This window comes from Podarcis gaigeae (genome assembly GCF_964106915.1).
Source record: "Podarcis gaigeae genome assembly, chromosome: 3".
In the NCBI taxonomy this organism is placed as follows: domain Eukaryota; kingdom Metazoa; phylum Chordata; class Lepidosauria; order Squamata; family Lacertidae; genus Podarcis; species Podarcis gaigeae.
This window is the reverse complement of record NC_139680.1, coordinates 95557810-95585628: the sequence shown is the minus strand read 5'-3', so window position 1 is coordinate 95585628 and position 27819 is coordinate 95557810. Positions and strand designations below refer to the sequence as shown.

Sequence of the window (27819 nt, the reverse complement as noted above, 5' to 3'; positions counted from 1 at the left end):
CGAATCTTCTCCCTCTCTTCTCGGCCACCTTTTTGCTATGCGATGCAAGTCCTGCTGTTTCTCTCCTAAGAAGGAGGACCGCGCTTCTTTAATCATTCTAAGGCACTTCTGCAAGGAATGTTGTTTTGGGAGGAATGCTTGCTCAGCAGATAATCTGCCCAGTAATGAGAATGAATCTGGAAGGTAATACGAGGGGTAGGTAATAAAGTCCAGAAGCCAACCCAGAATTCAGTAGGAACTCTGTGTGTGGAGTGGGGTGGGGGAGGTCTGCTTGCATGGGACCCATTGTGACATTTGGAGTTTATTCAAACCAGAAAATCTAGAGGGCTGTAGAATTATGAAATGGCTTCCTCTTTCCACTCCCCAGAATTAGGATCATACTCCCAGGGGCCCTTCCACACACCATCCTTTTTCGCGCAAAAAACATTTCATCCATTTCTTATTTGTTGCTTACAATCTGCACATCTTACTGCAGGCTCTTTATGGAAATAACCAAAAAAATTAAATTATTTTATTCATTTCATTTCTCTACCAGCTTTCCTCCCATGGGAGCTCAGGGCAGTGAGCGGCATAAAAACACAATCTACCGGTATGCAATAAAATATATTTCTAAAACAAAAAACAACAAAAACATGCAATGGAATATGAGCTGCCGAACTTTTAGTCAACGATGATTTTCTCAAAAGCCTGGGTGAATGGAAATTTTCATCATGGCGCCAAACACATTGGTGGCAGCGCCATTATCTAACCAGTCAGACAGGTGACACAAAGACCACAGGAAAGTTGATATGTGGAAGCATAGTTAACACACACACACTTAGATAAGAATAAATCCCCTTGAACCCAAGCCCCTTTCTGGTGTTTGTCCTCACGGGATTAACAACCATGTGAGGGGGGCAGTGAGGCAGCCCTTCCCCCTCATCATCCACACATTGGAGGGATGGCCTGGAGAGTAGATTCTGTTCTCAGTGGATAGGCTCCCTGTCCCCTGGTTAGTACTCTGCCTGATTAAGATTCTAAATCACAGAGGGAGCCTATGCACACCTGGGACAGGTTACACCCTATTGTTATCTGTGGGAGGGCGACTGCCTGAAGATGGCCGCAGTGCCACTGAATCTTAAATAGACATGCATAGGATTGTGCTGACCTGTGGGACTCTCCCTAGGCCATGTTCCTTCTCCCCAGGACATGCTCCTGGATGTTTTTACCTGGCTGAAATGTATCTTCAAACCTCTCGCTTGTCTGAATGGAGGATGGAGAGGTCTGAGTGTAACCATTCCTGAATTTTGTGCTATTCAAATATAACGTACAAAGGTCAAAGCCATATCCATTGCAACCTTCCCCTGTGCCCCCCCACACTGGAATGCGGCCCCTGGAAATTTGTCCACAACAGAGCAACATGCTCTGAAAAAGGGTCCCCAACCCTCTTTTAAAACATGGTGCTAATGCTTTTAAGTCTGGATTTATCTCATTCACACCAAGAATGCGAGAGGTTTCAATGCACTTTAAAGCAGCAATCTTGAAATAAGTATTATCTTTTGTATAATCCATGATTTTTTTTCCCCAACAGGGAGGCTCAATGTATCTAAACGAATCACTTCCTGCCTATAGGGGGCGTTGGGATGCAAAGGAATGAACCTGTGCTTATAAATGAATGTAGCCTTAAACTTGAAAAAAAATCACTTGTTGCTTAGACTTTTTTATTTTACCACTATTGTGAGAATCAGATTAAAATACATGTTAGCAGGATACTTAAATGAACAGATGCAACAGCACCCTTCCCATGCAACACAGACAATACTAAAGTAACAGACAGTGCTATTTTTCTTTGCCAACAGGTCAGTGCTATATGGGATGCTGAAAGTATTGTGGTTTGGGGGAAATGGCATGAAGGTTTTAGGAGAGAACGAGAGGGATCATCCAAAGCAAATATTTCCAGACCAAACAAGGTGAAGCCAGACGTTATTTTGAAAGCAAAACAAGTTATACTTACATTTAATGCTCGTGTTCAAACTCTTTGGAACAGATGAATCAACAGCAGCTGAATTAACAAAACAAAACAAAAAGTTGTTTATCTATGTTTTCAGTATTTTGCTTTCAAATTACAGGAAAGAGTAATGTATGACCTGCTTCTAAGCGATAGGGTTGTTGAAAGTCTGGATTCAATTAAAAGCGTGCTCTTAAGTAACCTCCTTCTCTAAACCTTTTATTTAGAAATCTAACCGCAATATGGGATATATAAAAGAGGAAATTATTTGTGGTAGGTTTCTCTTTCTTCTTCGTTGATTATGAGGCCGAATCCTCAGCTGTAGCTTAAAATTTTGGTGGCTAAGGCTGCATATGGAAGAACGAATGTGACCTGGGGTGCATAACATCATGCTTCCTACACAGGCTTGGTTTAATGATTGAAACAGAGATAGTGTCTCACAGTTAAGATGCTTGCATGGCTCCATCTCATTACCATGAACAACTGCCGGAGCCCTGCATTTTAAAAGATTAAGCATTGCATGTGACATTGATGTGATAAGGTTATCTTTCAACATCTCAACTCAGCTGTTACCTTCTTCCAAGACAGTAATGCCCACTCACATCACAAAGAACTCATAACCCACCTACTTTCAGCAGCCAGAAACACCATAACCAGACACCGGAGAGACCTGTCAGGAGCAAGCATGGACCAATAGTACCAAATAGTATGGGAAACAGCCTTACTAGAAAAATCAACCAATGAACTGAAACTGGTGCGGGGACAAATAGAGGAAGACGCCTTCACCCCAGTATGGCTCCCCTTTATCAAATACACAGCCCAACAAGACAATGACAAAAATCCATCAACAACATACAAATCAATATGGCTAACCTGCAATCCAAAACACCCACCCACCCCACGCACACATGAAAACAAAGATCACCACAGCCAATCACAAACAACCACACCCTAGGCCAACCCCAACTTCTCTCACAATCAAAGGAACACAAGCAAATGGCAAAGAGAACCTGCCAGCGCAAAACCCCACACATACATTAAGTAAAATAGAAACATCGCTACCCGACCCCACCCCCATCCACCATGGCCCCCTCCACTTCTTCCCCCCTTTTCTTCCTAATGTAACACTAATGTCTCAACAAATGAAACTAATCTGTAGAAAATATAACTTGAAAAAAAGAGACATTGCACATACTTTTGTAAGAAATCTTTAATAAAAAAATACATTTTTTTTTTAAAAAAAACTCCAGCTGTTACCTTAGTAATTACTGAGTAAATAGTATATCATGCATTAAGCAAGCCGGACATTTTGCGGGTCTTTACTACGCAAAGGTAAAAGTTCCAATGTAATAAACAATGGTTAATTGCCTCAAAAAATGTTATTTATTCCATGGGGGGGGGGGAGACCCTCAATATATTATTTTTAATATAGGACCAAATATCCAAATTAATAACTTCAGCCACAACTTAGCTAGAGCATACAGAAAGTGTATTCAACACATCAGAAAGCCAAAGGGTCAAATCCCTTATATTCTGAATGGCTTTCTTCCTTTGGGTGTGTTTAACAGCTCACTGACTGCAAGCAGAATACTTCCTGAGTTTGGGCAATGCAAGGTATTCTGATATATTTACTCTATTTTTATGAGCAAACAACAGCAGTGGTATGTCTTAGCCAGCTTAAAGAGCAGAAGACTTTCAGCTCCCTGTAGTCACTGGGCTTGTGATTTACACCAGCCGATTATTTTGTTGTACAGTCTGTGCATACTCACTTGAACAAGTGAACATCAGAGGGGTTTGCTCTCAATTAAATGTGTCCAGGGCTGCATACAGGGGATAGAGCAGGGATGCCAGACTCTTCATTTTTAGGTGTGTGTGTGTGTGTGTTTTTAAGTATGTCAGCCAAATATTTCTGAAGAAAGAACATGTGGAAGCAACTCTGATGCTTTGGCACTTGGTAGGCAGCACCACTGCTAGGGATACTTAATCACTGTTACTAGGCAGACCGTGGAACTCTCATTTTGCTAGGCAGACAGTGGACCCTCATTTTATCTTTGAGGGTTTTTGATTTTTTACAATCAAGCGGTGAATAGATTTTATGGAATAAATAAATAACAGGCGAGCATCCTGGAGAGAGCATTCCACAACGAATCAGCAAATACAACCATAAAATAATTAAACACCTTATAAGTTAAAATTCTTATAGGCTCTACACAAGGATATACCGCATTTCGTACAGCCTATAAGAATTTTAACGTACACATATGAACACACACATTTGGGAGAATGTTTTGTGTGTACATATGTTTTGCTGAGCGTTGTGAAACTGCACATACTTGTTATTCGTTGTTGTATATTTGCATCTTGATTTTCTTCCCAGGAGCTCAAGACTGCATTGTTTAAATATACTCGGAGTTGAGAGTGGATTTCATGCTCTTTATTCAGCTCATAGTGGTGAGGAGGAATGGAAGCTTTATATACATTATTTACACAATGGGCCCCACGTGATTGGCTAATTCCGGGATTCTCCTGTAGGCCAATCAGGTTGCGGATTCACTTCCACCTGGAGCTGGATTGGGTGGCTCCTGTGGACCAATCAGACTGTTGCATTCTGGATCCTATTGTTCCAGGACCAATCAGACTGCTGCATTTTGGATCCTATTCAACTCAGTACATAACAATTGTCTTCTCCTTCCCCACTTTTATCTTCACAACAGTCCTGTAGGATAGGCTGTGGGCTGGTAGTTTTAGACACTAAAGTTTTGAAACCGCACATACTTAGAATATTGCTAGCTTGTTACTTTCTCAGGGTCGGCAAACTTTATGTTTGTTTTGATATTCAGCTAGTATGGAACCTCCTGAGATAACAAAATCCCAACCTTCCTCTGCTTCCATTCTAATCAAAACCTTGCTGTTCTGCCTACAAATTGGCTGCTAAGAGCCCTGAGAAATCAAGGGTACTGTACAGAAGGGCTAATTCTGCAGACCTGTTTAGACAAATGGGTCTCAAGCAAACGTGGAAACACATGCATGGATGGGAGTCCTCCTCAGTTGCTCCAGCAACAGCCACCTTATCCTTGTCAGAAGTCACCAGGTGTTGCTCAAGCCCACCTCCGAATTACTGTTCTTTGGTAGGGTCAGATTATGTGGATGCATGGAATCTGTTACATATATTTATAATTTAGAAAATTGTTTCAAATTAGCTTTGCATCTCCCAAGTTACACATATATATAACAAGCTATCTGTTTACTAAGGCACACCAGGTGGGCTCTTGGAGCCAAACTACAAGATAATGTGAAATCCCCAGGATCGAAATAAGACAACCTGACTGGAAGGAAAATGCCTCCCTAATCCAAAATATGTCAGTAAATGAGCTTGGGAGTGAAAGCAAAACCTTTCCATTCAAGATGAATGTTTTCTGTTCTTAGGCATGATACAACTCATACTAAAACCAGAATACCTAAGGGAACAATGGATGTTAGTTTTGCTATTTCAATACCTGCACCTCAGGGATACAATGGCATTATGGGGGGGGGGGGGGAGAGTCATAAGCAGTGCACTACTTATATTTTCACATGCAGAGCTTTTATTTAAGCAAACCTGCCATTTTTCTCCATTTCCCCTGTTTAGCCCAGTAGGGAACTGGTGGGAAAGATTTGCAATGCATAAAAAGAAATCCTTCACAGGTTTTAATTTTGTGCTTTGATTCTTTCAAATGACTCTGTGCAGAATTTAAATGCTTGGAACTGAGCTTTGAGGGAGATTTCTTCTGAATGCCTGAAACCTGGGTCAGATGTAGCTGCGACTTGCCACTTGGTGTAAAAAGGTTTGCAGCTTAAAAAGAGCACGCCAGAGTTTGTTCCAGTGAGCAGTTTCAACGTGGGAGCAAAAGTAAGACTTGAAGTTGATTTGGACAAAGCCCTTTCCGATCATGAAGAGGAGAGGCTGTTGTGGGCAGGATACTCCCACATTCGCGGGGGCTTCCCTCACCCCCCGCGAGAGTTGGGGGAATCCCTGGGCGTGCCTGCAACCCAGCCCGCCAATCGGCGGGCGAGGGGAGGCGCGGCCTGGGCTACTTAAGGCCAGGCATGCCCAGGGACCGCCCTCTTTTCCCCTCGCCCAGCAGCTGGGGACATCATAGCAGGGATTAGGGGTTGGTTACGGGCCTGAAGGTATTGGCGGCGAGCCTTGCTCTTGTGGCGGTTAGGCATTGGCATGGGGCAAATTATAGGAAAAGGAGGGGGGAAGGGAGCGCCATCACCTTCCCCCAACGAGAAGGGGTAGTCCGGTAGAGGACTCCAAGGGGGTCGTGGCCTTGTCCGAAGCCTGGAGAGGTAGGGCCTCCGGCACGCCCCCGAGCGGTGACACCCGTGGGATCCTAGTTGGCGTACTTCAACAGGACTCCTGCGGTATGTTCAACCCTTCCCGGTCACCATGCCGGGTAGTCGATAGAAGCCAATGCCTAAGGCCAATACCTTCAATTCCGTAATCAATAAAGTTGTGGCCTTTCACGCCCATTAACCTTAAAGCAACGTGTCTGTGTCTTCATTTCAACTGGGGGAGGAAACTTGCCACACAAATGAGATCTTCCATCGGAGGTCCTGGCGTGTGAAGAATTCGTCCCTATAAATTTTGGCTTCAGCTTCAAGGAATGTAATGGACTGAAATAATTGGCTGAAGGTCATGCGAGTCCTTGAATTAGTTCCCGCATGTTCTGTTGGGAACCTCTTCTTTCCATCTTCACAATGTGGGGGCAGAGAGCAGAGATAAGGTGCTGCTCAGCTTTGTTGTTGTTGTTTAGTCGTGTCCAACTCTTTGTGACCCCATGGACCAGAGCACACCAGGCACTCCTGTCTTCTACTGCCTCCCGCAGTTTGGTCAAACTCATGTTCATAGCTTCGAGAACACCATCCAACCATCTCATCCTCTGTCGTCCCCTTCTCCTTGTGCCCTCCATCTTTCCCAACATCAGGGTCTTTTCCAGGGAGTCTTCTCTTCTCATGAGGTGGCCTAAGTATTGGCCTTCCAGTGAGCACTCAGGGCTGATTTCCTTAAGAATGGAGAGGTTTGATCTTCTTGCAGTCCATGGGACTCTCAAGAGTCTCCTCCAGCACTATAATTCAAAAGCCTCAATTCTTCAGCGATCAGCCTTCTTTATGGTCCAGCTCTCACTTCCATACATCACTACCAGGAAAACCATAGCTTTAACTATACAGACCTTTGTTAGCAAGGTGATGTCTCTGCTTTTTAAGATGCTGTCTAGGTTTGTCATTGCTTTTCTCCCAAGAAGCAGGCGTATTTTCATTTCGTGACTGCTGTCACCATCTGCAGTCATCACAGAGCCCAAGAAAGTAAAATCTCTCACTTAGCAGGTGTGAATTATGGGTGCCTCCCCTCACGTAGCTGAGATGCTTCTGAACATTTATGAGCATGAGATTTCCAATGGTGAAAGTTTGGGTGCTTTGCCTGCAATAATCCTAGCTGTTTCTTCTCTGTGTGATTTAAATGCATTGGGGGCCAAAGGTGGACAAATGTTACTACTGTCAGAAAATGGGCAGGGGTACCTATGCATGATGGCATATTAAAAGAGAAAGCACACAAACACACCTGTGGTATTTTTGGTAGGCATCTTTTGTAACATGTAACTGACGCAATAATAGTGGATTTATACACTATTCATTCTTCTTATTAGTTCTTCAATACTTCCCAAATAAGGGACACGGGTGGCACTGTGGGTTAACCCACAGAGCCTAGGACTTGCCGATCAGAAGGTCGGCGGTTCGAATCCTTGTGACAGGGTGAGCTCCCGTAGCTCGGTCACTGGTCCTGCCAACCTAGCAGTTCGAAAGCACGTCAAAGTGCAAGTAGATAAATAGGTAAAGGGCGTTTCCATGAGCTGCTCTGGTTCGCCAGAAGCGGCTTAGTCATGCTGGCCACATGACTCGGAAGCTGTACGCCGGCTCCCTCGGCCAATAAAGCATGATGAGTGCCGCAACCCCAGAGTCGGTCACGACTGGACCTAATGGTCAGGGGTCCCTTTACCTTTACCTTACTTCCCAAATGCATTTTTGCTATCTGGAAGGACACTCTTACACTTCAGTGCAACAAAAGTAGGACCAACCTCCCTGGACCCTCCAATATTTGTGATACACACCAGTTGCAGGATTTCAGCAGGAGACCTGTAGGCCCAAGATCTCACCGCATCATGAAAGATAGGACTCTGGTCTTGGAACCTCAAAGCGTATTTAACATACAAGACCAGACTGTGCTAAGTAGGAAGCATGATGGAATTGCCTTAAGGAACAGAACTGGAACGAACCAGGAATCAGTCCACCCACAGGCCCAGGAAATAACTTTGCACAGGCATTAAAGATGACATAATAAAAAAAAATCATCAGCAGCATCACCTTCATCTTTCATTCAGGTAGGTGGGACCGCAAGACAGATTTTGCTCATGGTTACATGTTTTTTTTTTCTAAATCAAGGATTGGGGAACCTGTGACACCCCCCCCCGAAGTTGTTGGACTCCAACTCCCATCATCCCTACCAAGGAACACGGATGGCGCTGTGGTATAAACTACCAAGCCTCTTGGACGTGCCAATTGGAAGGTCGGCAGTTCAAATCTATGCAACAGGGTGAGCTCCCGTTGCTCTGTCCCAGCTCCTGCCAATCTAGTAGTGTGAAAGCATACCAGTATGAGTAGATAAATAGGTACCGCTGTGGCGGGAAGGTAAACAGCGTTTCCGTGCGCTCTGGCTTCCGTCACAGTGTTCTGTTGCTCCAGAAGCGGTTTAGTCATGCTGGCCACATGACCCAGAAAACTGTCAGTGGACAAACACTGGCTCCCTTGGCCTGAAAGTGGAGAAAGCGCTGCACCCCAAAATCAAATTTGACTGGACTTAACTGCCCAGGGGTCCTTTACCTTTACTATCCCTAACCACTGGCCATGCTGGCTGGGGTTGATGAAGCCCAACAACACCTGGAGGACCACAGTTTCCCCATCCCTGTTCTAAGTAGTGACTACCTCACTTGCTAGACAAAACAGGGAATTAAAACTCAAATCTCAATGTGTATTTAAGATTTTTAGACATAACATTTGGAAATGTGATCCCTTAGAAATTACTCTCACTCTCTGGTTTTGCATTTGAGAAATATTCTCTTAGGCCTAAGTTTTTCTGCCAGTTGCTAAGATGCCCGTCAACCGCCAAAGAAACAAGTCCCGTTATGCGATTGTATCTTTCAGCTTGATGGGCACACTTATTATTTGACAGTCCAAATACCTTTGGCAGATAGCAATTTTCTGTAATGTGTAGACATGTGATCTTGAATGATGTACTGGTTTGACAACTTGCATGAAGAACTGGGAGAAAAGGCTAAGAAACAAAAAAAAATATGTTTTTTTCAGTCAATGGGCTTAAGAAGTATCTTACACATTCATTTATTTTGAAAGATCTGGATTCTTACACAAAGAAATACACTGTATGAGAAATCTGAAGCAAAAATAAGTGATAATTCAGCATAGCTTCTCCACTCTTGTTTGATTACTCAGTCACTACAGTTTACAATAAATAATGTATGAGTTCTCTCTCTGTATTCTTATTAAATCACAATTTTTATATATCATCTGCCATTGAAGCTCTCATGAGAACATTGTTTAATCTTCAATATCATCTTCATTTGGAAAGATTTAAAAGGGATGGAGGCGGAAAAGCAGAAAGAAATGAATGCATGCCTACTTTCACTGCACTACAAATATGCAGCCAGGACTTTGTTTTTTAGATTAAATGAGTAAGTGAGAAACATATAAAAGTTCGGGAAATCTGAATACCTTCTTCCATTACTTCTGCTTTCCAAAGCTGCTACTCTAAAATATTCATCACACGTGATGTCATCATGTAACTGTAACTGTAGTCCTGTAAACAGGGTCATTAGCTGACCATAAACTAAACTGTAGCTGAGGGTTGCTTTGGGGCCAGTTGCATAAAAACAAGTGACAATATTCTTTTTCTCCTTCAGGTTTTGTTTTATATACCTTGGAGAATTGTGGATCTTCACTGCAGTAAGAGCTTCTCCCCCACTCCCTAAAATGCAAATAGCAGCTGCAGGGGCGTGATCCATATTGGAACCCCAACATGCAATACAGGCAGGCTTTACCTTATGCCCTCCTCTGAGATCCACTTCAGGTCCCTGATGCCTGCAATTTGCATTTGAAAAAATCTCCTGTCAGCCTCCTTGTATTCTGCCCTACCAATACCAATGGTCTTCTGCTGGAAGCAGAAGTTGGAGAGATGGGAAGCAGAGCTCACCCCACCGGCTCTTCAGTGACAGACCTGCTCCATTAGGCTTCCTCTCCCTCAACTGTCACCTGGGGGCGTCTGGCTGGCTCCATGGGAGCAGTGGGAAGCAGAGCTCACTCCATTAGCTTTGCTGAAAGACCACCTGTATCAGGAACCTCCTAGCTCTCAGCTGCACCAACTGGTTATTATAAGAACAACTGTTTAATGGTGCCCAAATTTGATCTGTTCGTCTTCCCTCCCTGTCCCTTCTTCCTTGTGTGGTGTGTGTTTAGATTGTAAGCCTATAGGCAGGGAAGGTCTTATTTTAATTGTATATAAGCCAATCTTTTTGCCTGAAGAGTAGGTTACAACCTAGGGTTACCAGATGTCCCTGGTTCCCGGAGACAGTCCCCAGATTTGCAAATCTGTCCCCGGACAAATTCCGTCCCCGGAATGTCCCCAGATTTGCAAATCTGTCCCTGGGAAACATGGCAGAGGCAGCCTTAGCAGCCCAGAGCCAGCCTGGTAGCGCAGTTGACTCTGGCTGGCTTCAGGAGCTACTCGCTGCTAGCTGCCGCCGCCACTGCCAAAGGGGAACAAGGGACGTCCAGCGATACAGGTCTCCTGCCCCCTTCTCCCTTTGTTTTGACAGATTGGGGGAGGCTTGGGAGTCACGGGCGGGTGGCTGTTGCCCAGGAGGGGTGCAAGGTGTGCAGTTTCTCTGCCAGGCAAGGTGCAAAGCCCTTCTTTCATACCCTGTGAAACATAAATGCACAGAGTTTTTTTTAAAAAAACTGGGCAATGCCCGTCCGCAATTCCCAAGCCTCCCCCGATCAGTCAAAACAAAGGGGGATGGGGGCAGGAGATTGGGGGAGGCTCAGGAGTCATGGGCGGCCGGCCAGTTTTTGCCCAGAGCTTCACAGGGTGTGAAAGAAGGGCTTTGCTCCTTTATACAATATGCATGTGTGCTTGGGCCCAGGGTCTTTTGCCTCACCATCTCCACTACTGACTCCCTGTTGCTACTCAGCTTCAAAAAGGAAGAAGAAGAAGAAGAAGAAGAAGAAGAAGAAGAAGAAGAAGAAGAAGAAGAAGAAGAGGAAGAGGTGTCCCTAGATTCATTGAAAAAAATCTGGTAACCATATTGCAAACGCTCTACCTAAGTAAGTAGGTAAGTAAGTAAGTAAGTAAGTAAGTAAGTAAGTAAGTAAGTGATAAGATAGAGTGATATCCACTGGAAGCGAAAAGAAATTGCAAAGCAATGTTAATGTTTATTGATGCTGAAAAGGCCTTTGATAATATTTCTTGGAGGGAGGGACTAGAGGAAGTCAACCAAGATGTTTAAAAGGTTGGATTTGTAAAGAATTAAATTTGTTGTTATTGTTTATCTGTTTATTGTTCCTCCCCCCCTTTTTTCATTCATTGATGTATTTTTCTTCTTTTTCCTGTTTTGTGTATCATTCTGCTTTGTGGTTTTTGTTATTATTGTGGAAAATCTAATAATTTTTTTTAAAAAAAGATAGAGTGATATCCAACTGTGTGGGACCATTTGGTTCATGGGCTTCTGTTCATGCCAACAGGACTTTCTTATCCCCTCTGCACACCCCACATGTGCCCCCAATCTGTTCCAGATGGCTGGGTGACCCCCCTCCTGGAGAGAATTAGGTGCATGGGGGGCCTGCAAGGGGAAGTCAAGGCCTGTCATGTCTGCTGGTGCAATGCTGGATCTCACCCACATATACTTCACTACGTCAGTTCTAGTCTGCGTTGGCAGCTGGAGCTGTTAAAGCGATTGACTGTTGAATGCTTTGTGCCGCTAAGGGTCAATGTTAATTGTCAGTGTTAGGCTCCAGCATTTTTATTTGGTAGGAAGGCAGGGATAAAAGCAATCTGAAGTGGGTGTCCATATGTGATGGGCAGCGTGGGTCACAGTAACCCTTTCCGGCAACTTGAAGTTAAAGTGGTACCATTAAAGTAATTTTCCTGAATGCATTCCCCATTTGCACCGGCACTTGTGGCCACAGCAGTCCAGCCCTGCTGGTTTGAACGGATGAGTAACATATACAGGAAAGCAGGAAACGAGTGGCATTTCTGGAAGCTTGGAGCTGGATTATGGGATGAGTCACTTTGGCTCGTGTTTCATTTGGGAAAGGCCATAGCGCTGCAAAACTCCCGCTTTGTATGCAGAAGGTCTCAGGTTCAATCCCTCACATCTCCAGGGGAAAGGTAGGTGTTGAAAATTCTGGAGAAGTGATGCCAGTCAGCTTGAATAATACTGAGGTTGTTGCTGCTGCTGTTGTTAATATCCCAGACAAGGACTCAAGGCGGCTTACGCAAATGAAAACCACACAAATAAAAGACAAAAAGGCTAAAAACATATAAACCTGCTGAAAGTCTGAGGGTCCTGCTCCTGCCTCTCTCCACCAGGCCCAGGGCAGGGCCTGACAGACTACAAAAGGACTGCTGTGGCCCAGCAGAGTGTACTGTTTACTTTCTTTTAAACTGCTTTTTAATTGTTTTTTATATAAAAATAAATTAATTGTTTTAAACAATTTTAATGTGTTTTGGGGGGGTTATTCGGCTCTTTATATTTTGATTATGTATTTTGTGTTTTTATATTGTAATTTTGTCTTGTGAACTGCCCTGAAACCTGCGGGTATAGTGTGGTATATTAATAATAACAGTTAAAAAGTAATTGAACTATAATAGAATTAAAACAATATAAAAACAAATCTATTAAATCAAAGATAGTAAAAACTGCACAGCATTATTTAAAAGCCCTTTCCTCAAAAAACAGTTGGTTTCCAAAAGTAAAACAATCTTCACCTGCTGGTGGAAGGACAACAAAGAGGGAGCCAGTTTAACCTCTCTTGGGAGGGAGGTTCAAAGTCTGGGAGCAGCCACTGAGAAGGCCCTCTAACAGCTGAAACTAAATTTGCCAGTATGTGATTGAATCCCACCCGAAAAACTGTAACATGGGAATGAGCACTAAGGTGTTTTTGAAATAAGACTGTTGCACTTGTTTTTGCTAAGAATGCTTTAGTACTTACAGCTACTTTTGATACTCATGTGTCCTCTGAAAGGTCCCATCAAGGAATACTTTGGGATCATGGCTATCTGGGACCCTTGAGGAGAGAGGAAAAAAGTGGGCATAAGTAATAAATACTTAGAATGACAATTTTTATTGTTTGTCATCATACAGTGGATGTGAGTAAAGAAAACAGGATTACTCAGTTTGTTTGTTTGCTTATGTTGCTTTGGTTATTTGTCAGAAGTATTCAGATACTGTCTCCAAAGCCAGCTAAAAAATAATAATCAAAACCACAAAACAATATTTAAAATACCAGTAAAATTGAAGATTTAAACCCAATTCACGGTACTTTAATACTATGGAAGATGAAGCCACATATATTTATTTCAGGAGAGACTGAAAAGGCCTCACAAGTCTGGTAGATACTGAATGTATGCACAGCAAGTGGGACTTCTAAATATTTAGGCATATAAGATGCCTCATACTGAATCAGAGACCATTGTTGCAGTAGCTCGCTATTGTTTACACTGATAGCTAGTTGCTGTCCAGAGTTTCAGACAAGGATCTTTCCCAGCTTTATCCAGAGATTTGAAAAACAGGCAGAATATTTAAACAGGACATTTGACAGCTCTGCTACAAAATGAGGGGATCCTTTAAGAAACACCTGCGGATCTGCAGACATACATTGAGTAGTTAGGGTGGAGCACACCACCTCTCAGTTTTGGTAAGAAATTGCCCCCCCCCCCCAATATTGTAAGATTGGGGCTAGGCTTAATGGGTTTTTAGAGTCTCCTCTATTCCTGTATTGAAGAATTGATGCTGTTGAATTATTGTGCTGGAGGAGACTCTGGAGAGTCCCATGGACGGCAAGAAGATCAAACCTATCCATTCTGAAGGAAATCAGCCCTGAGTGCTCACTGGAAGGACAGATCCTGAAGCTGAGGTTCCAATACTTTGGCCACCTCATGAGAAGAGAAGGCTCCCTGGAAAAGATCCTGATGTTGGGAAAGATGGAGGGCACAAGGAGAAGGGGACGACAGAGGACGAGATGGTTGGATAGTGTTCTTGAAGTTTGACCAAACTGTGGGAGGCAGTGGAAGACAGAAGTGCCTGGCGTGCTCTGGTCCGTGGGGTCACCAAGAGTCGGACACAACTAAACAACTAAACAACAACAACAAAGACTGTGCTCTAAAGAAAAAAGACACTGCTAAAGAGATGAAATTGGGTGAGCAAGCTTATCTTGCCAGATGCCCTTTGGAGAACGATTCTTCGCATAAATAAAGATTAGGCCAAGTATAGGTGACGTGTGGCTAAAGAAACCAAATAGCAGGAAACCCTTCTTTTCCTGGACGTGTCTTTCTATTTCCCTACTCCTGGCTGGAGGTAATGTCATTCAGGTGTCTGCGAGTGAGAATTGTCAGGCAGTTTGGAACTGGGACTGGTACATGAAGGAAACTAACGCTATGGTGAGGACCGCTCTAATCCACTGGGAAGAGAAGGAACGTTAGTGCTATGAGCCTTCCATCTCATGCGCAGCCAGTACATCTGTGTGCATAAACCTTATATCAAAGAAAACACCACCAATCTCCATCTGTCTTCATTCCAAGAAAACCAGACCCAAGGTTTGTGTTGGGGGCCCCAAAACCTCTTAGCGCTTGGAGAATGGGATGTGTGTAGCCATCTTAAGGGCTTTGGGAGCAATACACAAATTCTCACAAATCAGATTTCATAACACATGAGTTCCAGTCTGGCATATTATTAGGTGGCAGACAGAGAGGATACAGGACCCTTTCATGATTATGCTATACTTCACATGATGATCCTGGATGATCTATTCATGTATAAATCCAGAAAGGCTATTATATACATTCCCCCCACCTAAAGAGTATGGGGAAATGAGAGATCCATTGTTAATGTATTTGGTTCTGCTGTATCCAAAAGTCCTTGTTTTGGAGCTTATTCTGTCAAAGCTGCAGCAGAAGAGTTCGGTGAGCTATTGCCCTGAGTAAAGTAAGATTGAAAACAGAAAAGAGAGAGAAGACACCACCATGGGGACCCAAGAAAATTAATTAGCTCCCTGCCAAGGCTCTATGATTTTACCTTCAACAAGTAGCAATAAATTGTGAAGCAAGCAAGGAGCTTGATTTGAAAATACAGTCGTCGAATGGAAGAGAGGCTCTAGTAAGCTGTTCAAATTCACAAGCCTTTTCATTTTGTTTGTTCTGTGCTTTTTTTCTATTTTCTTAGATCATGGGTAGGCAAACTAAGGCCCAGGGGCCGGATGTGGCCCAATCGCCTTCTAAATCCAGCCCATGAACGGTCCGGGAATCAGCATGTTTTTACATGAATATAATGTTCCCTTTTATTTAAAATGCATCTCTGGGTTATTTGTGGGGCATAGGAATTCATTCATTCCCCCCCCCAAATATAGTCTGGCCCCCCACAAGGTCTGAGGGACATTGGACCGGGCCCCTGCTGAAAAAATTTGCTGACCCCTGGCTTAGATTCTATTAGTTCCTACATTCTCTAAAACAAGACCCTGGGTTTGGGTGCAAAAATAGCTTTCCTTCTAGTCCACCATCTTCCTCCTGGGAAGTCCGCTTTCCTTCATGTTTTAGGTGCATACTTAAATATCGTCCCATTTATAATTCAATGCACTGTTCTTATTTCTCGCTACAGGAAAACCAGTACCAGCGACAGCAACTTAGCTAGCTGCCTGAAGCATCTATGGCATGCAGAGATGACCAGGGTGATACCAGTGGTGGGGTTGCAGTGTGAGTAGGACACAGCCTGCAACACATTTGTGCCTTAGGCAGCCTGGTCCACAGCAATCAGCAGGTGAAAATTTGCATGGCACAAAGTTAAAACACCATCAGCTCCTAACTTCTACAACACATTGCTGTTAAAGAGACAAGAGCTAATGAAAAGGGGAAAGAGTTGTGGCTTCAGTGGGGCACAGACTTGGCTACAGCAGAGTGTTATACTGTAGGTATTCTTCTGCTTTCTGCACCTACAATGTGCAGCCTTTAGCTTCCTGCCTGTTATGTACTGAGTTGAATAGGATCCAAAATGCAGCAGTCTGATTGGTCCTAGAACAATGCAGCAGTATGATTGCTCCGCAGGAGCCACCCAATCCAGCTCCAGGTGAAAGTGAATCCACAACCTAATTGGCCTACAGGAGTATCCCGGAATTAGCCAATCACGTGGGGCCCATTGTGTAAATAATGTATATAAAGCAGATATTGTGGGGGAACTTCCATTCCTCCTCACCACTATGAGCTGAGTAAAGAGCATAAAATCCACTCTTGACTCTGAGTATATTTCACTGCCTAAGTGAGGTAGAGGCAAAACAGCCCAGGGAGGCTGTGTGTGTCGCACTAGTGACTTTCTCTTATTTTTAGTTACAGATAGGTAGCCGTGTTGGTCTGCCATAGTCAAAACAAAACAAATTTCCTTCCAGTAGCACCTTAAAGACCAACTAAGTTAGTTCTTGGTATGAGCTTTCGTGTGCATGCACACTTCTTCAGATACACATTTTTAGAATTGTGGTAGGGTTGCCAAAAATGCTGGCCGTCATTGATACAATGTTTATGGGCATTGTGAGGGATGAGGAAAAGATGACTAGCAAATCCTCTAAAGTAAGTCTAAGCTGCGTTGCAGCTACTATGCTTTCGTTCTTTCAGCTCAACATTATGAAACTAAAGTGGTGTGAAATTGGGACGGCACCAGTTCTGGAAGCATCGCAAAGCAAGTTCTGATATTTATCAAATACAGAAGGTCTTGTACTTTCGAAAGATCTTCTGTAAGAGCAGGCTTGACCCTACTGTGCTTGATAAATAAGTTGCATCATGGTTCTCTTAGAACCGGTTCCATCTATGGAGACATCTGGTTAATCTTCCTGTTATCTTCTCATCCAGAGCCTGGTTCTTGTATATATGTTTGGATGGGACAGGGGTGTGTTTGAACTCTCATGCCTCTTGAGCTTTGAGACACATGAAACAATGCTTCCTCAGGAACAGGCAAATAGTATCCATAATGGTGTTAATGGAGGTGGGGATGTTTTAAATTGTGAAATTGTTACGTGTAAACTTTTTATTAGTTTAGTTACATATAAGTTAGTTTGCTTTTAAGGGCAGAGGGTCAAGGCTGCCTCGGGAGTGGGTCTTAGCCAACATAATGGCTGGGGCAGGTACCACTAGGGTGGGTGCAATAGGACACCCAACCTCAGTGATGATGGGCAGGAGGAGGAGTTGCTTGAGGGCCAGATCATGTCATTACCGAGAAGGCGGGTATAGTCACTGTCTGAAGACTAGGCCTGCCTTCAGGTCTGGCCTTGGCCAGAGGAATACAGGTATCAAGAGGGGCATCCCATATGACCTCAAAGTGGTGCTGTGTAATGCCAGGTCAATGACTAATAAGACCAGTGCCATCCGTGATTTGATCATGGATGGGGGAATTGACCTGGCATGTATGACAGAGACATGGTTGGACACAGCAGCTGGACCTGTTCTTGCCTCTTCCTTGTCTACCAGGTTTCTCCTATGCACAGCAACCCATGTCACGTGGGGGAGGGGTTTTTGCAGTGATTTTTAATGAAGTCTTAATTTTCACCGAGTTCTTATCTTAACTATGGTTGGCGCAAACCATAGTTTTACATTATGTCAGAGCCCAGCCACTGTGTGTCCATCTAACCTAGTCTTGCCTTATCAGTCTGGCAGGGAACATAAGAAGAACCTGTCGGATCAGGCCAATGGTTTGTCTTTCCCAGAATCCTGTTCTCACAGTGGCCAATCAGATACCTATGGGAAGCCTGTTGGCTCAAGAGGACTTTCCCCTTCTGCAGTTTCCAGCAACTGGTCTCAGAAGCATACTGCCTTTGGCAGTGGGGGGTCTTTTCCCTTTGAATCTTTTAAATTAAAATGTCAGGGACAGAACCTGACCTTTGCTACACAAAAGATCTAATGTCACAATGGTTCTGTGCTTCTTTGGTGATCAAGGGGCTAGTTATGTGTCCCCTCTTATCTTGCAGCTCTTTTCCTTCTTTCTGTCTGAATAGGGATTGCATTTTATAACTTTTTGGCATAATGAAATTTACACTTCTGTTGGCCCCACCAGCAGCACGCAGGCTTTCAGCAGAGGAGGACACACCAGGCAGTCCATTCATCAGCATTTGACCTCCACATGGGGGAAGGACCAGAGAACCTGATTGCTTTCTATTACAGTCAAAGCACCTCTCAGACTAGCAGCCATGCTGTGGGGCTCATTACAGATGTCGCAGAGGAGCAGAATTAAACACCTTTCCCAGTGATGGCAAAAGACATTTTTAGCCCAACGGAGCCAAAGCTTTGTGGAAGCAAAACACTTCTGCTAGTTTCCATTAGCAAGGGGGAGGGGGAATACGATTCTTGTCTCTGGTGCAGATAAGGGCGAGATAGGAAGGCGTGGATGGGCAGGCATGCACTATGAATGAGAGTAGAATATCTTATCAATGCAATATTAGTAAAATGACTAGCAAGACACCTGCCAAAATCACGGGTGAAGCATGGTTAAAGACATTTCACTTCGGGAGGACATAAGAAGTGCCTGCTGGATCAGGCCAATCAGCATCCTGTTCTCACACTGGCCAATCAGATGCTTCTGAGGGAAGTGCAGAGGGTGGACACAAGCCTTCTCGGTGGTGGCCCCCCATCTATGGAAAACTCTTGCCAGGAAGACAAGCCTGGTGCTCTCTCTAGTCAGTTTTTAGGTGTTGGACTAAGACTTTTCTGATTACCCAGGTCTTTGGTTAATTAATGTTGCCTCCTATAGTGCTGCTCAGCTTTTGGTGGGGTGAGTAGTACTTGGTCCTTACTAAATTATTGCTGCATGAGCATTTTATGCATCTTGTATTAGTGTCTTAATTTTTTTTTTGTTTTTAAATACAATGCATTTTATTTTTGCCAGGTTTCTTTGAGACATTTTACTGTAAAAAGTGAATGAAAAATGAAATGCGAAATGAAATTTTTGAAAAGCTGTTTTCCCTTTGTATGTTATCGTCATGTACATCTTTATGCACATTTTTACCCTAGAATATCTAGCATGTTACTTGGCTAGAGAATTGCATTGCAAAATTCAGGGAAGTTCAAATTTCAAGGAATGGCTACAATTCAGTTCACTTACTGGTTTAGTAAGTGTGAATTAGGCAAACTCACCTTGAAATGCAAACTGAATGGTTTCACATGTGAACCCTCCCAAAATCCAGCTGAATGTTCTCAAGTAAGAAATTTGGCCCCAGCACTAATCTAAAAGCCAACATTTCCAATGCTATTCAGAATTTGCTCCAGGTGTTAACCCATCTGCTAGCACAATTTGCCTTAAGGAAATTTTGAATTTCATTGCCAGATATTACTACTGTTGCTTGACCTTTTTGGAAAGATAGAGGCAGTTGTTTCCCTTCAGTTATCTATTCCCTTTCTTAAAAGGTATCTTAATGCATTCTCAATCAAACCTCATGTTGAGATTCAGGGTTTGCTGGTACTTGAATGCAATTGCTGCTTTAAAAGCTACAAACACTTACCGGTAAATAGAGTTGATTAACCGATTAATGGATTGATTAGAGCTTAAAAATAGAGCAGCAATTAATCAAAGCCAAGTGGCTATTCTTCTGCCATTAGCAGCACACAGATTCAGTGGCAAAAAGCAAAACAAAAAGACCAACCTTCAGTTAAAACACATGGTTAAGACTTCACACACTAAAATGCAAATGTATACAGACTATCCTTTCACTGTTCCAATTGTGATAAGTTTGTTCAAGTAGGTTCTCTCTTAAATATTGTCTCTTTTGCTTCATCCTGATGTAATTGACGTACAACTGCTAATTCTGTGATGGACAGTAAAAGAATGAATTTCAAAATTTTGCATCTTACTGCTTTTTAACATGTGCTAATCTGAAGCTCGCCTGCCAACCTAGCAGTTCGAAAGCACCTCCGGGTGCAAGTAGATAAATAGGGACCGCTTACCAGCGGGAAGGTAAACGGCGTTTCCGTGTGCGGCTCTGGCTCGCCAGATGCAGCTTTGTCACGCTGGCCACGTGACCCGGAAGTGTCTCCGGACAGCGCTGGCCCCTGGCCTCTTAAGTGAGATGGGCGCACAACCCCAGAGTCTGTCAAGACTGGCCCGTACGGGCAGGGGTACCTTTACCTTTACCTTTAATCTGAAGCTACAACTTTTATTTTTCATGGGGGTTTTTAACCGCTTAATTTCGCTGTGTCTTCTGTCCTGGAGGTAAGTTCAATTTAAGAGCTATTGCTGCATCAGATGATTACATGGACAAAACTGGATCTTTGGCCAGACAACACAATACATTGACCAGGCTTTGATTGCAGGATGTTCCTGGCAGAAACAGCCAATGTGAACCCCTGATCTGGATTCACACCCTGGCTGAGGGCTGGGAAAACCTGTAGGAGGGTTTTAGCTCTTTGTCTCCTAGTGTTACGGTCCTGATTAGGAGTCCCTGCACCAGCAATTGTTATTGCATGGGGGTACTCCCATTTTAGGGACGTGGGTGGCGCTGTGGGTTAAACCACAGAGCCTAGGGCTTGCCAATCAGAAGGTCGCGGTTTGAATCCCCGCGACGGAGTGAGCTTCCGTTGCTCGGTCCCTTCTCCTGCCAACCTAGCAGTTCGAAAGCACATCAAAGTGCAAGTAGATAAACAGGTACCGCTCTGGCAGGAAGGTAAACAGCTTTTCCGTGTGCTGCTCTGGTTCGCCAGAAGCGGTTTAGTCATGCTGCCCACATGACCCAGAAGCTGTATGCCAGCTCCCTCGGCCAATAAAGCGAGATGAGCGCCGCAACCCCAGAGTCGGCCACGACTGGACCTAATGGTCAGGGGTCCCTTTACCTTTACCTTACTCCCATTTTATTGAATGGGAGTATATACCAACATGCCATACCCCCCAACACTTCTCCAGTGAAAATGGGGACGTCCTAAAGTAGAGCGGGACATACCGGGATCAAATCAGAAACTGGGATGGCTTCTCTAAATAGGGAGACTTGGAGGATCTGCCATGTATATTGCAGGCATGGGTCTCTTTGATACAATGCTGAAATGTATTTATTTGTTGGCCTCCTTTTAGGGGCTAACCCATCCCACAGCAGCTTCCAACATATAATATTGAGTTTAAAACCATAAAAATATAATTTATTTAAAATGAACCCCCCAAAGAAGAATGAATGATAATACAGCATTCATCTCTGGAAAAACAGCCCTATTACTGCCAAACAATCAGTTTGTTCTGTTACCAATGTATTGGCATTAACAGGGATAGTTATAAAAAGAAGGGAAAGAAAGAAATGACTAGGTGAATGTTGTGGTGTTAGTTGCATATGCAGAAGGGCCAGTAGGTGGCGCGATGCAGGAAGGTCAGAGTTTGCATCCAGGAAAATAAAGTTTCCTTATGCTTTTCCTCTCCCAAATTGATGTCCTGGTTCCCTATTAATCCTACAGATGGTACATGCTGTCTATCTAAATCTAGAGTGTCTCTCTTCCTAGCTGCTGGATGAGACGTTATTGTGTAAACCTCACATTTTAAAATATAAGGGGTTACACATGGTGGTCCCCACTCTCCCCCTTCCCTTCTGATGGCCATTTGGCAACGCAAAGAGATGTTCTGTGGTAAAATGATTGTTGGAGCAACTAAACCAGTGACAAATCTTGGCCCCTGCTACTTTCACAGCCTGCCATTAAATGATTTGCAGAATTGGGAACACAACCTTCCCATTTCAAATACTTAAAGTGTCCCCGCTCCCTGCATCGTATAGCAATACAATTTTATGTTGTCTCGGTGCAGATGTTCGCTCTATTTCCGGGAATCCAATAGGGCAAAAGGAAAGAGGAGTGTCTTTTTTCGGAAGAGGCCAGTGACTGAGGACACCTCTCGATGGACTGTAGACCTGCTAATTGCTGGCCTTTGCTGTACGTCAACCCGGAAACTAGCAAGGATCAGCAATATTTGCTTCACAATTTGCTCCACTATTAACACCCGAGGTTCCTACTAATTGTTCCACCGCTGTAAGTTTCAGCACATGAAGGTGCGGGCTTTAATCACAACACTGCCGTTCCAATATTGTGTTAATGAGCCCTGGGCACACAAACACCAGCAGTGAGCACTTTTTAATAAGAGCTACAGAGCAACTCTCATTTTATTAAGCAATGAGACAGCGGCATATTATTGCCCGATGGGCTGATGCTCAATAAAGTCTCCGTATGTCAAGGCCTGACACAAATTGACTGCCCATCAGATTCTAAATCACAGCTGTTCTATCCACCAGTGTGGCCGGATGCAGGGCGGTTGTGTGTGTGTGTGTGTTGTCTGGAGCTCTGCTGCCTCTCCAGATAGAGCCAATCATATCTGATCCCTATTGCTTCCCAGCAGTGAGCAGTTCTGAGCCTGATCTCTTACAAAGGTAACAAAGGGGTCTTTTGTGCAGTACAAGGAGAAGTCACAAAAGAGATGGTTGCAGGGGAGGAGAGAACAGAAGTAACTCTTCCTGATGCTGGTTCAATAACGAGACAACAAAGAACCTGTATCTCATTTTTCTCTCCCCCATTTGTTTTGGATCATGTCCACAAGAGCCTTGCTCTCGGGACTATATTAATACTGCTGGGGATTCTGTAATCACACCATGTGCTGCCCTGACTGCAGGGCCATCAGGAATGCAAATATTCCAATTGTTCAGGGCATTTTTAATCAACAGGCAGGCAAAATGGCTCATGGAAACACAGCTATGATGTTTCCCAGGCCCTACCAGTTGAAGTAGCCCATTATCCTATTCTGTCTGTCATTTTGCCAGTGTGGCATAGAAATTAAAACATTGGATCAGGAGCTAGGAGATCAGGGTTCAAATTCCCATTCAGACATGAAGCCACTGTTTCTTAGCCTCACCTACCTTATAGGGCTGTTGTGAGTACAAAATGCAGAGAGGGACCTTGAGCTCCTTGAAGGTAAAGTGAGATACAAATGTAATAGCAAATAAAATGCACAAGACTGTAGTAGGGCTGTGCCAATGTTATAGAGGGTGGGCCAAGAACGCCAAACTGGATGCCATGCTGTTGGTTAAGGTCCCTTTGGTAATTTGCAATATTAAAAAAGAAAAAAATGCAACCTTCGAGCTACAACAAATATGTATTTGACTTGCTCTAGTTATGCCTTTTAAAAAGCAATATACAGACTTCACAGGTGAACTGAAAAGTTATACAGTACAGTGGTACCTCGGGTTACATACGTTTCAGGTTACAGACTCCACTAACCCAGAAATAGTACCTTGGGTTAAGAACTTTGCTTCAGGATGAGAACAGAAATCGCGTGCAAGCGGCGCGGCGGCAGCGGGAGGCCCATTAGCTAAAATGGTGCTTCAGGTTAAGAACAGTTTCAGGTTAAGAACGGACCTCCAGAACGAATTAAGTACTTAACCCGAGGTACCACTGTATGCTGTTATCAATAGTTACTAGCCATGATGGCTATGTATTACTGCCAGGACTAGAGGTGGCATGCCTTTGAATGCTGGCATTCACAAGTGGGCAGAGCGTTCTTGCACTCCCGCTTGCAGGCTTCTCAGAGGCTCCTGGCTGGCCAATTTGCAAACAGGATGCTAGACTAGATGTGCCTTTGGTCTGATCCAGGAGCACTCTTACACTCTTAAATTCTCAAACCTGGAACGAGATACCGGGCCCAGAGTACAATGTCAGATATACTTCTATCTTGGAACGAGAGGCTACTTGATAACCCCATGTCAGTGTTCTCTGAGCTCTTTAGCATATGCTGCTAACATTCCGCAGACGAAAACGGGGACACTCTTAAGCACATATAATACCTCTATTCTGACACCAAGTATCACCGCCTACAAACTCCCTCTACAATTATCACACATCACAGAAGGTTCTTCTCTGCCTGCTGTTCTGCAGCATTCAATCGCACTGCACAGCCTGTTCTGCAGCAGCATCTGAAATGGGGTACATTTGTAAAATGACCATTAACAGTTTGCTTTTCATACCTTAATAACTTTTTACAGAATGATTACAGTCCCGGAATGGATCTGGTTGGATCTCGTTGGCACTGGGGAGGGACAACAATGCATTGACAAGGGTGTGTGGTTGATTCATTGGTTAGAATAATAGATCTTTCAGACGATTAACTTACTTTTAAAACAGTAAATGAACTGGGCAGATTTTTGTAATGATCTGTGGTGCACACGCTTATAAGAACTGCAGAACCCAAGCACCGTCCAAGAAAACGTATTCTAATTCCTCACACATGCAGAAGGAAGGCCCCTTTTAAGATGTGTGCATCTGCTAAAAACAAACAAAATACAATTCTTGCCTTTGGAAAAGGTGGTTGTAGCCAGATTTATGTCAATTCACTCAGCTAAAACTCATGTAATTGATTGCTTAAACGTGTCTTAAATTGATTAGGTAAAGGTAAAGGTACCCCTGCCTGTACGGGCCAGTCGTGTCCGACTCTGGGGTTGTGCGCCCATCTCACTTAAGAGGCCGGGGGCCAGCGCTGTCTGAAGACACTTCCGGGTCATGTGGCCAGCGTGACAAGCTGAATCTGGCGAGCCAGCGCAGCACATGGAACGCCATTTACCTTCCCGCTATAAAGCGGTACCTATTTATCTACTTGCACCCGGGGGTGCTTTCGAACTGCTAGGTTGATTAAAATACTTTAAATCTCTCTTGGGTTCCTCCCCCTCCATTTAAGCTGTCCACCTCCCCCCAGCTGCCTAGATAACTTTATGTTATGGGACAACATGCAAATGTCATAAAATAGTTAAAAAATATTTTGAGGGTAACTTTTGCAAACCTTGGGCATCCCTCTAGCTTGCTGACACCTCCTTCTTGTGTACAGATGCTTTATAATATTTACATGCCTATTAAACATGTGTGAGTGACTGGCCCAAGGTCAACCACTGAGTTTTGTGACTGAGCGGGGATTTGAACCCTGCTGTCCTAGGTTCTAGTACAAATACTCTAACCGCTACACCACGCTGACAAATTGGGACAGTTGAGACATGCAAGGAAGGCTGGAGTCCATATGTAAAGAGAATACAATGCATTTGATGGGAAGGGGTGTGGGGTGTGTGAAGCAAGACCAATTTTGCTAATTTTGTTCTATGAACAACAACAACAAAAACCCACTCAACTCCTGGTGTCCTCAGATCTCCTGTTCTTTTTGAGAGCTACTGCAAAGACTGGAAACAGAACAGAGAGGGAAGAGACATATGCTTCAATTCGAACTTTTAAAAACAAAATTCTCTCTCACACACACTCCCTCCCTCGCTGAACAAACAGACTTCTAGTAAAGAGGGAAGTGGGGAAGAAAGAAAGGAACAAGCCCAGATCCTTTCTTACCCTGCTGAAATGGCTAAAACCGTCTCGTTCTGGACGCAAAGGAAAGTGAGTGTGTTTCTCAGCGTTCTCTCAGGAAGTCTGCAAAGGCTATAGGAAGGTGTTAGTGAGCAGTGAGATTATTCCCATAACAACAGGAACTACAAACCTGTCACCCAGGGAGCAATGAACAGTTCAGGGCAAACAGGCCTCTACTTGGAAACCTCAGAGCTTGGGTCATTCTAGGCCAGACCGGCTTCTGCTCTGAAATGCTTTTAAGTCCATGTGGAATTGTTTTTTTCTGGAGAGCAAGAGCACACGTGTGGGGAAATGAAGACTTTGGCTCTGTACACACTTTACATTTAAAACTCATGGCTCTTCCCCACTGAAAAAATCCTGAAGGCTATAGCTTGTTAAAGGTCCTGGGAAATGTAGTTCTGGGAGGTGCAAACTATAGTTTCCAACATTATTGGGAGGCAGACATGTGCTTTAAATGTATGGTGTGTCTTGTTTATTGAGTCAAAGGATTTTATATCTGTATTATTATTGTCTGTATTGCATTAGGGTAAAGTAACTGCCTTTTGGTTCCAGAGGGTACAGCTACTATTGGTTCATTTAAGCTGCTGTATTTGGATCCTCTGTCTTATTGGTTTCCTCCAAAAGGCAGGACTGTGCTTGCCTGAGATTGTTCCCTCCAAAATGTATCCTTTCTAGCTTGTTCCCTGTCCCTATAAATGTAGCTCTCCCCTCCTCAAGTCTTAGTCTTGTTTGCTTTAATAAAGAAGTGTTACTAGAGAACTGTCTCCAGCATATTATGTCAAGAGAGCTGAAATCACAAACCCCATGTCACAACAGTGTGCATGCAGGCTTTTAAAAAATTATTTGGGGAAAAGTGGGGTGAAGAAAGTAAAACCAATCCTAGAAAAAAAATTGGACTGGCATTTTTGTACACTCTCCTTGGGGGCATGACTATAGGAACTGCCACAATGAACTTTTATACGTCAAAATTTGTCGCTATATCCCCGACTCAAGGTGGTAAAGCTGTCCGTGAGCAACTGCCTTACTATCTTAGTGACATCATTTCTGCGCTGCAGGCAGCACTCCCCAGACAGTTCTTGCTCTGGTTTAGGAGACATTCTCTTCCAAATAAGTGATTTTTGTAATTCCACTGAGTTCTTCATAAAAAATGCATTTTTATTTCAAAGCAGTCACGTTTATTTGGGAGTTTTAAAAGCTGCTTTAATTATCTCTATTTATAGAAACACTTTTTTATTTTTAGTCCCAAGTCTCAAGATTCCTGCAATAAAGATTAGAAGCGTATGCCCGTTTGTGTGTGTGTGTGTGTGTGTGTGTGTGTGTGTGCAGAGAGGGAGAAATCAATGCTGATTTTCAGGTTTGAGAGAAAACTCAAAGCGCTTGGGATGTGTGATTAACAAGTTGTGCTTGAGAAGAAACATACCCACTCCCGCCCAAAAAGGCCTTCTGTTAGTGTGTGATCTCTTCTCCACTTGATCCAGTTGATGAAAGTGTTAATGGAATTCATAATGACTCTCCATGCATAGTAGAAGCCTCAGTTTTCATGATTTGGGCAGGGATGGAGGGGCGTGTGTGAGTAGACTGTACAAGGGGCAGGTTGCTATAGGGGAGAGACTGCTGGAACCCACAGGGGCAAGCTTTTAAAACTGCCTAGCAACCCCCACCCAGCCTGGGACCCTTTTAAGGAGAAGCTGCCGCCTAAGAATTTACTTTTCTCTCTGATATTTTTGTGGTCACTGCCCTTTGCCCAGAGCATCACTGCATTGGGTCGTTAATACATACGTTAAGATTTTGCTGCCTTGGATTTTTACAGTTTGCATCGCATTTGAATTTTGCACATGTGAGCCACCTTGGGGGCGTTTTTTGTTTTTGCTGAAAGGCAGCATATAAAAAACAATAACGTAACACAACACTGTCCCTCCCCAACATGAGCTTAATTAAAACTTGAAAGTAGCGTCTGAAGAGGGCTCTGACATCACGGATCGCAGTACATACATGGAGGCATTGAGATGGCATGAGGCAAAGGGGTGGAGCAAAGGAGTTTGCATACCTTCCTTTGCAATGGTCTCCCATCCACATTATGGAAGTCTAATTGGGGTGTGTGTCCTGATGCATATTATTATTATTA

At 43.7% G+C, this 27819-nt stretch overlaps 1 protein-coding gene across 1 annotated transcript in view; it reads right to left on the bottom strand.

Annotated features, from left to right (window-relative positions):
* The window catches only part of LOC310841191 (spermatogenesis-associated protein 7 homolog), a 64396-nt gene extending 38647 nt beyond the window's left edge, over positions 1-25749 (bottom strand). The window contains exons 1-4 of the mRNA XM_083731775.1: positions 25680-25749; positions 13310-13384; positions 9267-9359; positions 1994-2041 (exon numbers count right to left, since the gene is read on the bottom strand). Of these exons, the coding sequence (XP_083587901.1) occupies positions 1994-2041; positions 9267-9359; positions 13310-13370 (202 nt within the window). The 5' untranslated portion in view covers positions 13371-13384; positions 25680-25749. The remainder of the gene's footprint in view (positions 1-1993; positions 2042-9266; positions 9360-13309; positions 13385-25679) is intronic.
* Between the last annotated feature and the right edge of the window lie 2070 nt (positions 25750-27819).